The sequence below is a fragment of the Aythya fuligula genome, chromosome 21, assembly GCF_009819795.1.
Source record: "Aythya fuligula isolate bAytFul2 chromosome 21, bAytFul2.pri, whole genome shotgun sequence".
Taxonomy (NCBI): Eukaryota; Metazoa; Chordata; class Aves; order Anseriformes; family Anatidae; genus Aythya; species Aythya fuligula.
In genome coordinates, this window is record NC_045579.1 from 6,372,533 (window position 1) to 6,387,864 (window position 15,332).

At 39.1% G+C, this 15,332-nt stretch overlaps 1 protein-coding gene across 5 annotated transcripts in view; it reads right to left on the minus strand.

The window, feature by feature from the left end:
* Positions 1 to 15,332, minus strand: part of CAMTA1 (calmodulin binding transcription activator 1) — a 333,202-nt gene that overhangs the window by 190,235 nt on the left and 127,635 nt on the right. For all 5 annotated transcript variants that reach the window (XM_032201387.1, XM_032201386.1, XM_032201385.1 and 2 more), the window contains one exon: positions 13,426 to 13,561. In XM_032201387.1, the coding sequence (XP_032057278.1) occupies positions 13,426 to 13,561 (136 nt within the window). The remainder of the gene's footprint in view (positions 1 to 13,425; positions 13,562 to 15,332) is intronic.

The following is a 15,332-nucleotide window of genomic DNA, read 5'->3' on the forward strand; positions in this document are numbered from 1 at the left end:
TACATTATCATACAATTATAATGAAAAGATATTTTGCAAAGATGAGGCAATTGCTAAACATAACCCAATGTCCATGACATTTTTAAGAGAAGCAGGGAGTAGAAAAACATTTTTTCCCTCAAACACAATAATTTACTTTTGATACATAACCTTAATAGCTGATGGGGTCACTTGTGTTGTCTTGCTGGAGAATTGATACAACACAGTCTTCTCCCACTTTTTTTCTTTTTTTTTTTTTTTCAGGATAAGAGCTGATCCTGCAAGGTGCTGTGTATCTCCTGGAAAGGGCTGAACCATCCTGATTCACCTAAGTCCCCATCAGAATGTCAGTTAATTTATTCAAATAAATAGATATTTGGTTTGTTAAACAGATGTTTGTACCATGGTTTCAAATCCAGCATATTCAGTGACTGGCAAACACCAGTGACCTTAGCCTTGTCAACTCCATCACATCACCAGCCATTATCTCAACTATGTTAGCGTGGACTATCATCTCATCAGCACCTTTTTGTTTAAGACATATACTTGCTTTTTGTCTTTTGTGTTTGTTCTTTTTTTTTTTTTCCTTTTTTTTTTCTTTTTAAGCCACTTTCAAAACAAGGTTATTCTCCAAGAAGCTTGTCGAGGCACTTTCTATTTTGCAGTTGGTCACTGAAGTGAGACTGTATATAAAAACCTGGCAAAGCATCATGCTGTACTGATAAGTGTAACTCTTATGGTCTGCTCCTCACAGATACACAGTAGCAAACAGCATTTAAAGCATCCCACCTAGATCACAGAGGATTTCATGTCTCCAAACTTCATTCATGCAACTTTGTCATTAAGAACAGCTATATACATTTGCCAAGGACTACCAGTACACTTCAGAGCACATGAAAGAGGTATTAGCACACACAAACAAACAGAACCGTAACTGTCAGTCTGCATCTGAAGAATCTGGTTTTAAAGCAGGAAATGAGTCTGTGTGTGAAGTAGAATACAGATGAAAAGATTTTCTTTTTAAATCAGATATTACAATGTTTTTACAAAATCCTCATTCTATAAAGTTACAAGTATTTAAAATTTTCAAGTCAGGATACCTCCAGAAACTCTATAAAATAGGTTCTGAATTGAAGTGATTTTCATACTTTCTGGAAATCAGGCATATGAGTAGATAATTCCTCTCAAAAATACTACACATCTGTGGTGATTGCATTCCCAGGCCAATAAAACCCCATTTCTCTATCTTATTTCTGTTCCATTTCTGACAACAGGGTATTAGTATGCAATTAATGCTGTATATTTTGAAGAGTTGTGCAAACACTGGCTAATTAATTCTCATCTCTTCTCTGTAAAAAAGGTGAGTAAATAATATCCTACGAAGTGGAGGCCATTAAAAAGTGTCTATCTATAGACACGTGCCAAACTGAAATCCTGTTTTGCCAGATTTTCTATTATTAGCATTGTTGAATACATTCTATTATATGATGCAAATTGTCTTTTGGCTGAGGGTAATGATGCCTTAATACTATCAACAGCTCAAAGTCCTGTGAAGGGACAGAACTGATTGCAGGGACTAGCTACACAGATCAGATTATTTTTTTCATTTTCTTTTTTTTTTCCTTTTTTTTTTTTTTTCTTGAGCACCTATGTTTAGGATTATGGACCAAAATGCTGTAAACGTGCGCAATAAAAATAAATTTTTACGAAAGACTCAAAATACAGTAGTATCTTGGTCTCATCACATATACTAGCAAGGTGAAGACAGTACAGGAATCCAATCTGTCATAGAGAAGCACTATCAAAAATAATACTAGGCAAAAATCAGAACTTTCTGGTGTTAAAGACAAAATATATATCTATTTTTTAACACAGCTGAACTATACGGTTGTAACTAATCACACAGCAACTGTATCTGCTAATATATACCACCAAATAAGTTGGTTTGTACCTTCATTGGTTTTGCATATTCATTCCCTAAATTTGCAGCTTTTTTTTCTGCTCTATGAGGACAATGCCTTATTTTTATTTAGAAACTTCAGTGCTTCCAAACCTCTTAACATGACTCTGATCTTACTGCTTCCCCTCCCAATTTACTCTTTTGTAAACAGTATCTGTCTTCCACACAGGAACTTAGGAAATTAAAATGTTTAATGCATCTCTGATGTATGCAAAATTAGCAGCAATACAGCAAATGAGATTTGATTTACTTTCTAATATACTGTGAAATAAATAAATAAACACACATTAAAAAAAATAAAAACATAATACAGTAACACAGAAGTTCCTCCTTTCCAGTGAAGTTCTTACCAACACAATTACAAGGTTACGAGGCACACACTGCTCCATCATCTGCATCCTCTGTGCAACCAAATGGGTCTCTACAGAAAAAAGGAAACCGCCTCATCCTGCGAGAAACTGCAATGCTTTTGTTTCACAGCACTGTACCCCACTTTGAATGTTTTACAAGCTGAGCTGCCTGTGTAACGAACAAGCCAGGGCCCAACACAGAGGTGGCTCCTTGGGAAGGAACAGAGCCGGGGTGCAGCTGGGGTGCACCACGAGGAACTGAACCCCCTGGCCACGGCCGGCACTGCCGAGCATCCTCGTGAAGGGCACTGCAGGAGGCACCGGGCACAGGGCAGGTAAGGTAACTAGGCACATTAAAAGTGATCAGAAAAAGTAAACGCAGAATATTGTCTATGGTCCCCAAAATATTTATGTTTATTTTGTTTTGCTTTAAAGTTCCTCATCTAAATTGCAAACTTTGGGATAAAGTTCAGAGCAATAAACCTCTATTTTCATCTCTGGTCCCCAGCATGTTAAACAGAGACCACGGATCCAGCAATCCAATCTCCATATATTTTATTCTCAAAATATTTCTTTTCTGGCCACCAATCTTTAGATCTCCTATTGGATTTTGTTTTCATAAATGGATTTTTCCACAGAGCTGGCAGAAAATATATTTAATTTCAAATTTCTCTAAACTGAAATAGTCAATATAAATGTCAATGTGCATTTGTGCTGCACAGCCTTTCAGGTGACACAAACTTCGTGTTTCAGAGCTGGGTGTGGGGGTGCCTATTAGCTTGTTCCATATCTGTACGCTTGTTCTAATATTTTATTTAATAAGTACTGCTAAATAGCAATGAAGACTCTTTCATCTACTAACTTGCTTGTGATTTGAAATCCTGGTAATTAATAAATTATTTCTCCTCCTTCCAGAAGGATACGCAGATAGCTCCATTACAACACAAAGGCGTGTGGAACGACGCATTCCCTGTGCCCAATGCAGCGCTGCTCACCTTGTCCCCACCGACAACACCGAGCGTTGGCTGCTTGCCGTGGCCCTGTGGTTGAGCTCAGGCAGCTCAGCACCAGCAGCCCCTGAGCCTGGCTGGGAGCGGGCGCGTTTTGCAGTTGGCAGAGGGCAACACAGCTGGAGTGAAGAGTTCAGAAGGGATCGCGCTGAGATCCCCACGGGTTGGTGATGAGTCTCTCCCACTAACTGGAATATAATTTAAAATGTCTCTAATACAAAAGCCACAGTGCACCGTGAAACTCCGAACGAAAGTAACCAGATGTAAGATGTTAGCATCTGATCACCGAACTTTCAATGCTGTATTTAATGCAAAGAATTTTACAATAAAATAATGCAGTTCCAGGGCTGGGGGTAGCAGAGCTTCTTAAAACTGTGCACGCCACATTATCAAACACAACTGGAACAAGCACGAGGTTAGCTTAACACACACCTACCCTGCACCTTTCTCAGGAAGGGAATCCTTTCAGAAGCGACCCTCGGAGTCTCCCCAGAGCTCTGCATACTCTAAAACGCCGGTTTTATTTTCATAATAATAGGCAGAAGATAACTAAAGCTCTGCAAGGTTCCCTGGCACTCTGAAAATGTGAAGTATTATTTTTAGAACATCAGACCAGATATGTGCTGCCTTTCAGAGGCATGATCCGGAGGAAATGCATTATACATTTAAGGGAAGTGCTCGGGAGTTATTTCAGGTTGTTCAATTTTCTTGCTTTTTGTACCTGCCACGGATTTGAGTCAAAACTGATTTCCCTACAATATACCAGCCTGCTCGTTGCCACAAACAGCTCTGCGTGGAGCAAACACGCGTTCACCCCCTCGGATGGCAAGCCCCCCAGCTCACACGCTCTGTCGTGAGGGCAAACTGTGCCGCGGAGCTGCAAATGTCGCTCTGGTCGGGACAGGCCTGCTCCCAAATCCTGCTGCTGTCACAGGCCCAGCCACACCATGCGCTTCCTAAGTTCTCAGCTGAGGAGAAGCTTAGAAGCTTAAGAAAAGAAACAAACTGTTCCTGATGCTTGTAACCCCTGACAATAAGACAAATACATTTCTTTAGACCATGTCTAGCATATTCAGCAATCAAATTCCCAGCTCGTTCTCAACATAGAAGCATGCAAACTCACATCACCAGCTTCTTCCTTTTTCCCTACAGTATGTGGTGTAGTTGTAGTATCAATTACTCAAACAATTTCAAACCATCCAGACGCTAATGTCATTAGTCCACAGAGATTCTTTTCGAATAATTTACATAGAAACTGCCTTTACATGCTAAATGAAAAATGTTCAGACTTTGGCGAATGGAATTTGAATTACAATCTTACCACATGTGGTTCAGCTTTATTCATGCTATTTATTAAACAAGAAGAAGGGGTGATGCAGTCAATTACAAAGCAATTACCTGAACAGTTATTGCAAACCTGTGCTGTGCAACAATTATCATTCCTTGCACTGAAGAGACAGTTGCCCTTGACTTACTCGAACTTGTCTACATGCCACCTGCCTGTCACCCAAAAAGGGGTCCTGACCTCCACTTATGCTCAACTAAGCCCAAAAGAATCCCTTTCTGTTGCTTCTGGTAGGCTTTGAAAGGCTCTGCACTCAGTGCTATGCTTTCTCTGTTCTTTCTTTCCACAAAATTGCTGCTGAAGGAGAAGACAATACTGGGGGACAAACTCCCTCGACTAGGTAAGTTGCTTTCAGAAGCTGAGATGATGGTAATACTTTGATAGATGTAAACCTTCAAGATGTTTGATGACTGTGAGGTCATCCTGACCGTTCTTCCTTTCCATCATGGTGCTTCCACAGAATATGAGACATTTAATAGATAAGGAAGCTGAAGCTCACAACAGAAGATAGCTTACCGAACTGCATCATGTATTAACACAACAAAATAATCCCAAATTAAATACACATTTTTTGCCAAATTAATATGTACACCCACTGTACTGCAGAGTAAGTCCCTGCTTGTCCCACATCCTACTGATAATCACAATCCCCTTTCAGGAATTAAAAGATAACGAAGTCCCAATGTCAGACTGTTTTTCAAACGAGCACCAGCAGCCTCACAGGAGAGTACGTATGGTTTAAGCAGGAGGCCAGGAGAGCAAAAGAGATTTGTACTTGAAGTAGCTCCCATTTCTGTTCCCTCTTCTATCTCAAGTTAATTATGTGTTAGGGTTTAAGCCCACTCAGGATTCCAAGTAACTGTAAAATGAGGCTAATCTGTGTTTCTAAAATCTAGTACAAAACATAAGGGTAGTTAAGGCAAATATGTTAAGTCTGCTGTACACGTGCCACTATTGCTTCAACATTTGCAAACAACAAACCTACCTCACAATTCATCTTTCTCCGAAATTCAACACACACATGCTCAAACCAAGCATGCAATTCCAAAAGCTCTTGCTTTTTACTTTGCTTCATAACATTGATGCATAAATCTCAGTTGTTGCCATTAACTCTATCCAAGCCAGAACCATGACATGCCACAAACCAAGATATTTTCAAAAAAGAAAGTTCAATCTGTCACGTTATGAAAGGTAGGTTAAAAGCAGGTTTAGCAAGATTAAAGATTCCTTATCCCACTCAAATCATACACAGCCAATGGTGGAAGGAATGAAATAAAAAGGGCAAAAGTCCTGAAAATGCAATTTACTCCTTCTATTTCACCCTTTCTTCCTTAATCATATAAAATCAAAACCAAACATGTTTTACCATCTGGTTTGCGTCCAAAACAACGTATGAACTAATTGAGTGTAAAAACTGTTGCTTTGCGTTACATCAGTTAAAGTAAATGTAACAATTGTTCTTTCTACCTCGCAGCTCTCTGATTTCTGCTTTTGTTACAATTCAGTCCATTCTCAATATGTCATTGGAAAGACTGTTTGCAGAAGGAATTAGAAGAAACAGATTCTTCATCTCTTTGTGAATTTATTTTCATTTCTTTCATTCTGTTCACATTTAGCAAGTGGCTCCATCTGGAAGCCTCCAAGTAGCCAACTGCACAGACTAAGTGACTATCCGTAAGTGCAACAAGCTTTCACCTGGTAGAAAACATTTACTTATCTTGAAGAAAATGTGATGTAAAAACTGCATTATAGTCTTGAGATTTAATAATTTTCCCAAAAATATTCATTTATCAGTTACAACAAACCTTTTCTATGAAGTTCATTCTATAGCATGCATAAAGGAACAAGAAACAAAGTACGCATTCCCTGGTAGAGAGGCATCTTACCCAGCACAGCCCTTCAGCACGTGCTTCATTTGAGAACAGGGAAAAGCATTTAAGAACGTACTTACACTTGTCCTTACCTGCAGCTCCTTACCCTCGGCTGCACGTCAAGTGCTTTGGAATTCTGACCGAATAGAAATACCGCACACAGACAGAACGGAACATTAAACGTGGGCTCGAGGCGCTTCAAGAGAGCTGTGATGAAGGTGGTTTTGTGGTGTGCTAGAGCAATGAGAATTAACACCAAGCCTCCGTTTTCCACCTTCTGACAAAGGCAGCACCCCCTGCAGAGCACGCCAGGACAGCTGACCCCAGGGCTTCAGGAGGAAGAGCGCTTCTCTTCCCACTTCTCTTAATGCAGTTAATTGCATTAGGAGCTTGGCATGGGTTAGGCCATGCAGCAGGTAAAGCCAAATGGTTAAAAACGTGTCTCTGAACACCGGCAAACAAACAATTCCTGCATGCACCTTCCCTCCAGGACACCAAGGGCCCGGAGGCTCGCCCCCTCGCTGGGGTGGCTCCAAGCGCTGCCCCCAGGCCGTGCAGACCTGGCCCCGGCCTCTCCCCGCGCATGGTCAGAGCAGCGCAGGCACCACTGAGCCACAGCCCGTGGGACCACCAGCAGACTCAGCGCCACTGTAGGTACTGAGATTGAGGCCTTCCAGAGATGGAGACCTTCCTACTGTGCAGCCGTGCCTAATGCCATGCACTCCTGAACAAAATGTGTGAAGACAGCAAAGCATTCTGCAAGGTTTAGACTAATTAAACGTCATTTCTACACAGCAAGGAAGGCTCTACACATCTTTGTCGTCAGCACATCCCCACAATGATCTGCCCAAATAATAATTAAAAAAAAAAAAACACAACAACATAGTCACATACAACTCTTTCGGGTTTCTTTCCCAAAGGAGTCTTAAAAGACTTAATAACCATCACAGGTTCTATCTGAGATGCCAACAATAAATCCTGTCAATAGTCCCACTCAGAAAAATACATAGACGCAAGCCAATCACCCGCATCTCAGCAGAACCTTCAGTTCTGAAACAGCCAGATATTGAGAAAGCTTTTATTGATTAAAGTTATCAACCATAAAATAAGCTAAAGCAATTAAAGGATTAGGTATGTTACAGGTTTGTTGCAGAATAAAAGCTGTTCAACACATATAGGGTGCTAGAAGATGCCAAAACCCACAGACGTTTGCTGTGAATTTACATTACTTTAAGTGCATACATTAGGATCCCTATACAGAAAACGCATTATTGATATGTATGTTCCCTTCAGAAGAGGTTCTCAGGTGACTCATTCTGATTTAATGGTAATACATATTCCCCTTCAGAAACTGTAAACCAGCTCCTTGATTTCCCCAGCACTACCCAGACGCATGAATCACTAAGATGCCAGGATGACCTTAAGGGTAGTTTATGCACAAACAAGAGATTACGGAGCAAATGTTAGTTAACCAGAACGGGGAGCTAATGTCTGATGATGCTAAAGCCTAACAAGGTAAAGCTATTAGGTGAGGAAGGTTGCAGGCAGCCCCAACATGCCTAGCAAGGGAGACCAGAAGTTCTGCTGACCCATCCGTCCCCTGGAGCCCTTCAGCATGAGGGAAGGTGGAGGAGACAGCAGAGCACACCTGTCAGATCAGGACAGGGCACCAGTTGTGTCTGGCATGTGGGGAAGAGCAGCAGCAGCAGCACCCCTACTGCAGTTTGGTTTATCCAAGCGCAAAGCACTCGCCTTGCACTACGCGTCTTGGTCAACCCCAAAGCAAGCACACCGGCACTGATGTTGTCTCTGCTCAGAGGCCCTTTACATGGGGAGAAAGTGTTCTCCTAGCAGAAGTTCTGAGAGTAGAGTTGAACCATGAATTGTGTTAACAAGTTGGAAATCAGAGATGCAGGACCCAAACCATAGCTGGGGAAATGCTCTTATGCTCTGCGCCCTCGAATGAATTATGGGAGATTAACGGAGATTTTGCTTCGAAATCATCTGGCAGATGATTTTAAATACTTAAAGTCATCTATGAAAAAAAAATCTTAATAGCAATGATAAAGAATAGATTTGTCTAAAAACTGTCACTATTCCCAAGCAGTTTTTCTCTCTTGATTTCAGGGCTGTGCTTGTTTGTGTTAATGTATGCACGTATGTGTGAAATATTTTCAGAAAGCCTTTCACATTAAACTCTAATTTCTTCTCCAAAGCCATTCTGCAGTATTTTTCTGGAATGCATTAAGCAGACTGACTGAACAATGTAATCCTAATTAGTTTGCAAACTACACAGCTCACCTCTGAGGGTGAGTAAAGCCCATGTAAATTAAAGTGAATTGGATCAGACTGTCCTAGGAATAGTTTTCAAGATTAGTGCTGCTTGAACGTGTGATCTCAGAAGTTGCTTTCACCCTCCAGTAATAACTTACAAGTAAATTTCACTGACAATAACAAGGAATTGAAAGATGTAAAAACATTTTGTGGTTTAATATTCAATTATGGGTTATTTTACATAATACAGAAAAGCCCATTTGGTCATTTACTAACAGAAAAAGTCATCTTAACATGCATCCTCAGCTCACAAGCTGTAAATTATGCTATCATCACCATGGTTATACAGCTTGTGTAATAATCGAGTTTAGGTACATTGCATTTTGAGACCCCAAATGCTTAAGAAACCTTTTGTAAAGTTTTGACAGTTATGTTCCAGGGTTTATGTAGTAATTGAATAATCTAAAATTTCCATTCATGTCCTTGTGGACTAATCTGTAATAGTGTTAAGGGACTGTTATGATAATAATTAAATACAAGTCCTGCATACGAAATTGATATTCTGCATCTCCATCTCCACAAGGGAGTTTCTCTCTTAATAAGATTTAAATGAAGTTATACCTTTTTTTTTTTTTTTTTTTAAAGGAATTCATAAAGATTATCATATTGTACTGAGATAGCATACATCTATATATGAGAGAAAATGATATTTCAAATATATGAGTTTAGCACATTCATCTTGCTCTCTGATCTCGCCAGTCTTAAATTAGCGGTCTCAGACTAAATCAAAACCAATGAACCAGTCTCACTGATGAGCTGGGACTGCTGAAGGTGGCCCTCATTGTTCAGCTGATAGCACCGTTCCCTCTGCCACACAAGAATGGAAATGAGAGGATGTGCACTTACGAATGCTGCTGCTGCTACAACCATTGATTTTTTTTAGAGCACTGGATTCATACCAGTTGTTTGGCAAAATTGCATCACAGATAACACTGTTCATGCTCAGACAGCAACTCAGCCGGTGAGTGGTTTGCCTGAAGTCTAAGAAAACCATTTTCTCTAACATCTCTTTAGGCACTGGGATTTGGAAGGAATAAAATTATCTTCAATATAGCATAAAGATCAAGAGCACCCATGCCATCCGTGCAAAACACAGAGGACAAGAGGGAATTTACTACAAAAATACAACCTCATTTTAATTTTAGCAGCAGTTTACAATGAATTCATGTGAATGTGCCATTTACAGACAACTGGAAAGACTCATGCATAAGAAAAGGCAAATTCACTAGCCGAAGCAACCATTTGTAAATTCATAGCAGTACCAGTCTGGAATTATGTTACAGCTATTTCAACACACTCCTTACTATTATTTATTAGTTAAAATTTTTAATTATGTGAATTGATTAGGAACATATCACCAGGGATCCTAATTAATTAGAATTTTAAAAAGGATCATGGACTGGAGATTTTTAATAGATTCCATAAAGAATTGCACAAAGATGTATGTTAAGGGAAAAGCCAAATTAACTTCTCCTTTTTGGTTTTATCAAGCCTGTTCTAACAGGATTGTGCACCAGATTAACCAAGTAATGTCCAAAACAATTATTCACAGGGATGCTAAGCAAGGCAATAGTTTAAGCATTTCAAGCAGTTATCACTTAATGTCTGCTTGATTAGTTTATTTCTCTTTCTAGATTTTGAAGATTTTCTTTACCTTCATTGTCCATGCACACCAAATCTTTTTATATGGTACTGATAAACACCAAGGTCCCCAAGTATCTGGTGAAAACTTGTTTAAAAATACTTTTTTCTTCTTCTTATCCAGAACTTGGAAAGATGTATAAGCCATTATATTCATCAAACTCAGGAAGTAATTAATTATAAAATCTACTAATACATACGGTGTTTCAGAATTGGCTGGTCAGTAGTTTTATGGGCCAACATGTTTCTCCTTCTTACCTACTAGATGCAACTCTCAAAACTCAATTTGGATACTATCCGTGTTCTTGGCTCTCATCTTTGTATTTTTCCATCAGTATGACTATGATGCCTATTTATCTCCTGGCTGCAAGAATAGCAGAAATGATCTGGCAGTGCCACAAGGCAGACAGTTGTTTCATGCCCTGTTAAACCCTAATATGGTTAACGACAATATCATTCCAACTTTAAAAAGAGCCCTTTTTATTATTTTAAATCTGTTGTCTATGTGTCAAAGTAAAGAACATCACTTCCAATTAGGATGGCATCAGAAACAAAAACATAACTCTGTCCATGAAGCGGCATTGCAGAGTGTCCTGATGTAGCAATTAAGATGGTTAAAAATACATAATTCTTTCCAAGCAACACTTAGAGGTCAAGAAAATTACCTTTTTCTACATGGTTCAGAACTCAGATCTGTAGTAATTATTTAGATGCAACACTGTCAGCAAAATGAGATAGCAGGTAGCAAAAAAACATTACAGCAGGTTGGTAAGAAAATGACCCATGGTGCAGTGAGGTGGAGCAAGCCTGAGCTCATCCTACAGGAAAATCTCTACAGCCTTTAGAAAAGATAGGAACACAGTAAGCTGTTTTAGACCCAGACTGTTTTTTGGTTTTTTTTTTTATTACCGTGTCCATTTTTGTCTGGCTTTACCTAGAATTAAGTCAACAAAGCTGAAAGACAAGTAAAGGAGGACATACTCAAAGTACAAGAGAGATTTCTACAATGAATCCAACTCTTCTAGCTTCAAATGTATGCTTGAGTTAACTTCCTCATCTTGACCTGAATCTCTATTTGTTTGTTCATGCGAGTTTATATTTTCTTCTGTCTTTCCTTACATAAATCACTACACTTGAATCATTGCTTCCTTTGGAGGACCTGATACCCTCAGGGAAAAAATGTTAATTTCTTTTCAACATTTAAATGATCAGTCTGGATTTTGATACTCCCCTCAGTGCTACTTAATACATAGATTTATGTAGAAATTTTCTTCCACCAGTTTTAGGCCCCAATAAAAATTCCATTAATCATTCACAGGATAGACTCAGGAACCAGATCCATGCACAGTCATGGTGTTACCTGCTGGGAGACCTGTGAATTCTCCATCCCTTGCTATCTTCAATTTAAGGTTTGTTACTTTCTAGAAGATAGACTTCAGTAAAATAGAAATTACTAGATTCAGTGAAGGACTATTTGAGTTAAATGTGACAGGCACAGACATTCAAGAAGTCAGGCACTAATGGTTGATCACTCCATCTTTGAAAAAAATGTTAGGAAGTATTTTTTTAATAATGTGTATGTGTTGTGGCCAATGGACACCATCCTATAGCTAAATTTTGCGGCACAAGTTTTGGTATTCTGCATTGTTAAAGTTCATGGAAGTTAATTAAATCCAGCTCTGCAAACCCTAAACAAAAACAAAGCGCAATTTCTATTATGCTGACTTTTTTGGGGGCTTGTCATAATAAAACATTGTTATTGGATGTAAAAATTATGGAACGAAGTTATGTCTCCCTCGTGTAATATAATGAAATCCATTTAATACTATTTTAAAACCAAAAACCTCATTAAAACAGACAGAATGTAAGAATGACAAATTACCTACCAGGAAGCGTGAGCATGAAACGTATTCCATACACTCGACTGTTCAGAATACCACACACTTAATTCAGTAATGCAGCACAGATGTCAAAAAACAGCACAAATCCTGAAGCCACTTTGGGAAGTGTAGGGTACTAAACACCCAGACACAAGAAAGATTAATTCTGTGTGAACAGATGCAAAGAAGGGCCCGCAGGGGTGACATCAGAGAGCTTTGCCTACCCATAGCTGAAGCTGAAAGCTAGCGAAACTTCCATCGTGGTAGGAGTAGGTGTGAGGTACAGACATAGGAAAAAAGAGCCATGGGGGGTGTTTGCTTCTGCAGAGGCTGCATTTGACAGCCACGGAAAGTAGGAGTAGCAGTCCACATGTCCCACGTGTGTCTTACAGCCCACACGTCTGACAAACACATTTGGAAGAAGCCAATCTTCTTCCAAAGGTGTCTGAGGTTTCATGTTTTTCAGACCTAGGTGTAATCAAGGCCAATATTTGTGTATTCATCCAGAATTCAACACGAGGTAGGGCTGACTGATACAAGCAACGCTGCTGTTACAGTTGGTGACAGTGCAGGTGTAGCATTATCAGACAAAGCTTGAGAGAACAAGTCAAACTTTGCCAGTCCTTAAGCAATAACAATTACTCTAAAAGCTACAAATTATTCTGTATTATGCCTATATAACTGGGTGCAGCCTCAGATCCACAGCAATGCTCACATTCTATTAACTACAAAAATCAATATAGCTTATACAAATATATATCCTTTCAACTTCACTATTCATTTGCTGAAATCAGATTATTTCTTAATAAAACAGCTAAATTCTACTATTAAATGTTTTAATACCCTTCTACCATTTTGGCCGAAAACTCAGTATAAATGTAGGGAATACGGTCCTATTGTCTCGAGAACTAAGCTGGTGGAAGCTTTGCAGTTGAACTTCAACCATCAGAGAATGCAATTCCCTTTGAATAGGCAATTTCATGTTAAAAGTATTTGGGGAGCCATTGCTTTTTAGCCCACCTATCATTCAAAAAACAGCCCCTCTGTTTTCCTACCTCCACTCCTTGGACTTTCAGTTTCATGTGATCCTCTCTGGTGGTTTTCCCATCTTTCCTTTTTTTCCAGCAATATCCATCTTTCCTGTATTTCACCTTCTTCCTATTATATAGGATCATAGAACCATTCTGTGGTCTGAAAATAAGAAACAATTAGGAATTAGATAAAGAAAAAAACACTTGCAAGAGAATTTATGAAGCAATATACTGCAGACCAGCAAAAGTCTCTACAGAAAAGCATTATTTCATATTACCCCCAAAAAATCACCTTTTGTTACTGTAAACTGGATTAACTATGTTTTACAATCTGCAAAATTTTACTTGAGAACCTTGCACCTAATGAAGCGTGCCAATGGTTGATATATATTTAAAAAAAAAGGAAAAAAAAAGTAAGGTAGTCTGTGTCTTCACAAGACATACTATGCTTGGGCTTAACTACACACTGAAAATTAGAAGGAAAGAATGGCTAAGGAAAAAAAGGACTCCTTTTGTTCGGACAATCTCCCTTTTTAATCCGTCAGTAGGATTAGATAACATACGCCTCATATGCAGCACCAGAATATGGATGTTGGCTTCATAATGCAACAAACAAAAAGGTAAAAAGAAAAACATTAACTTATACATTGGTTTCACTGTTCATATCAATGATATGAACAATGTTAAATCAATGTTAGGCATGGAATAACTTTATCCTTTTTGAGTATCATCTTGACTTCAAAGATGTATGAAAATATTTTCCTCTTAGAAAGTGCATTGATGCTTTAGAATACCAATAAAGAAACATTGACATTTGTCCAATATACAGGAGTTAGCATCTTTCTGGTGTACTACTATATTTCACAGAAATGTTTGCCATATGCTAAGCCAATACACAAAAGGGGCATTTCTGCTGTAATATTAAAAAAAAAAAAATCACTAAAAGGACACCATGCGTCTCATGCAGACAGCGGTACTGTAGATGCTGCAAAAATTTACAGTGGTACATTAGTCACAGTAATTTGGCTTTAGAACACCAAGAACAGAAAGAAAAACAACAACATTAGAAGCAGAAGCAATAAACAACTTTCAGAGAAAAGATTTGGCTGGAGACATTTGATAAAGTAAAACTCCTGAGCCTACAGAAACAAAACAAGTTAACAGAGAGAAGCCTTCACAGAAACAGAGAGGGAACACCCAAACAGCACACACTTCGCACCTCTTGTGCACGTCGACTTTGGGAACTTCATCAGCAAGGTGCTTTCAGACAGGGCAGAGCATTCTCTGGAATTGTTAGAAGCTGCTGAATATTTTTAAGGCCAGATGAGAGTTTCAGTCTAGCTTCCAGCCAACACAACTAAGCTCTTTAAATAAATAAGCCAAATTAAGTAGTGTCTGTTCATGAATTATTGGCTTGTGATTTCAAAGGCATGCCAAAGGTGTAAAAAATAGTGCCTGGGCCAGCTGGAAAGGCATCTTTTTTCCCCTCCCTCTTCTGCTACAAACACTCCAGGCGCTCTGGTGTAAGCACCAGACCAGTCTTCTGCAGGTACTCTCCCTCCATTTTTCTCCCTCAAAGGCTACTAACAAAATCCTCCATTTGAAGACAACCGCCTTCACCAATGTTTATCACACAATAATAGGGCAGTAACGCTGATGTAAATGCTGTTAATTATAGAGTAACTCACACCAATGTTCTATTAAGTGCATAAAGCCAACTTACTACTGAGGAAATTACAGTTTTCTACCACCATAGGCGAGCTGAAATTACCTAGGATCAACCAATACCCTTCCTTTGTCAAAACAAACACAACCAGCAATCACGGAAACTACCGTAAAAGCCGTGCCTGTCCCCAGTGTCTGCATGTCAGTTCCTGTTTAACACCATTGTAAAAGGATGCCCTGCCTCTTTTACTCCCAGTGTTTTCCCT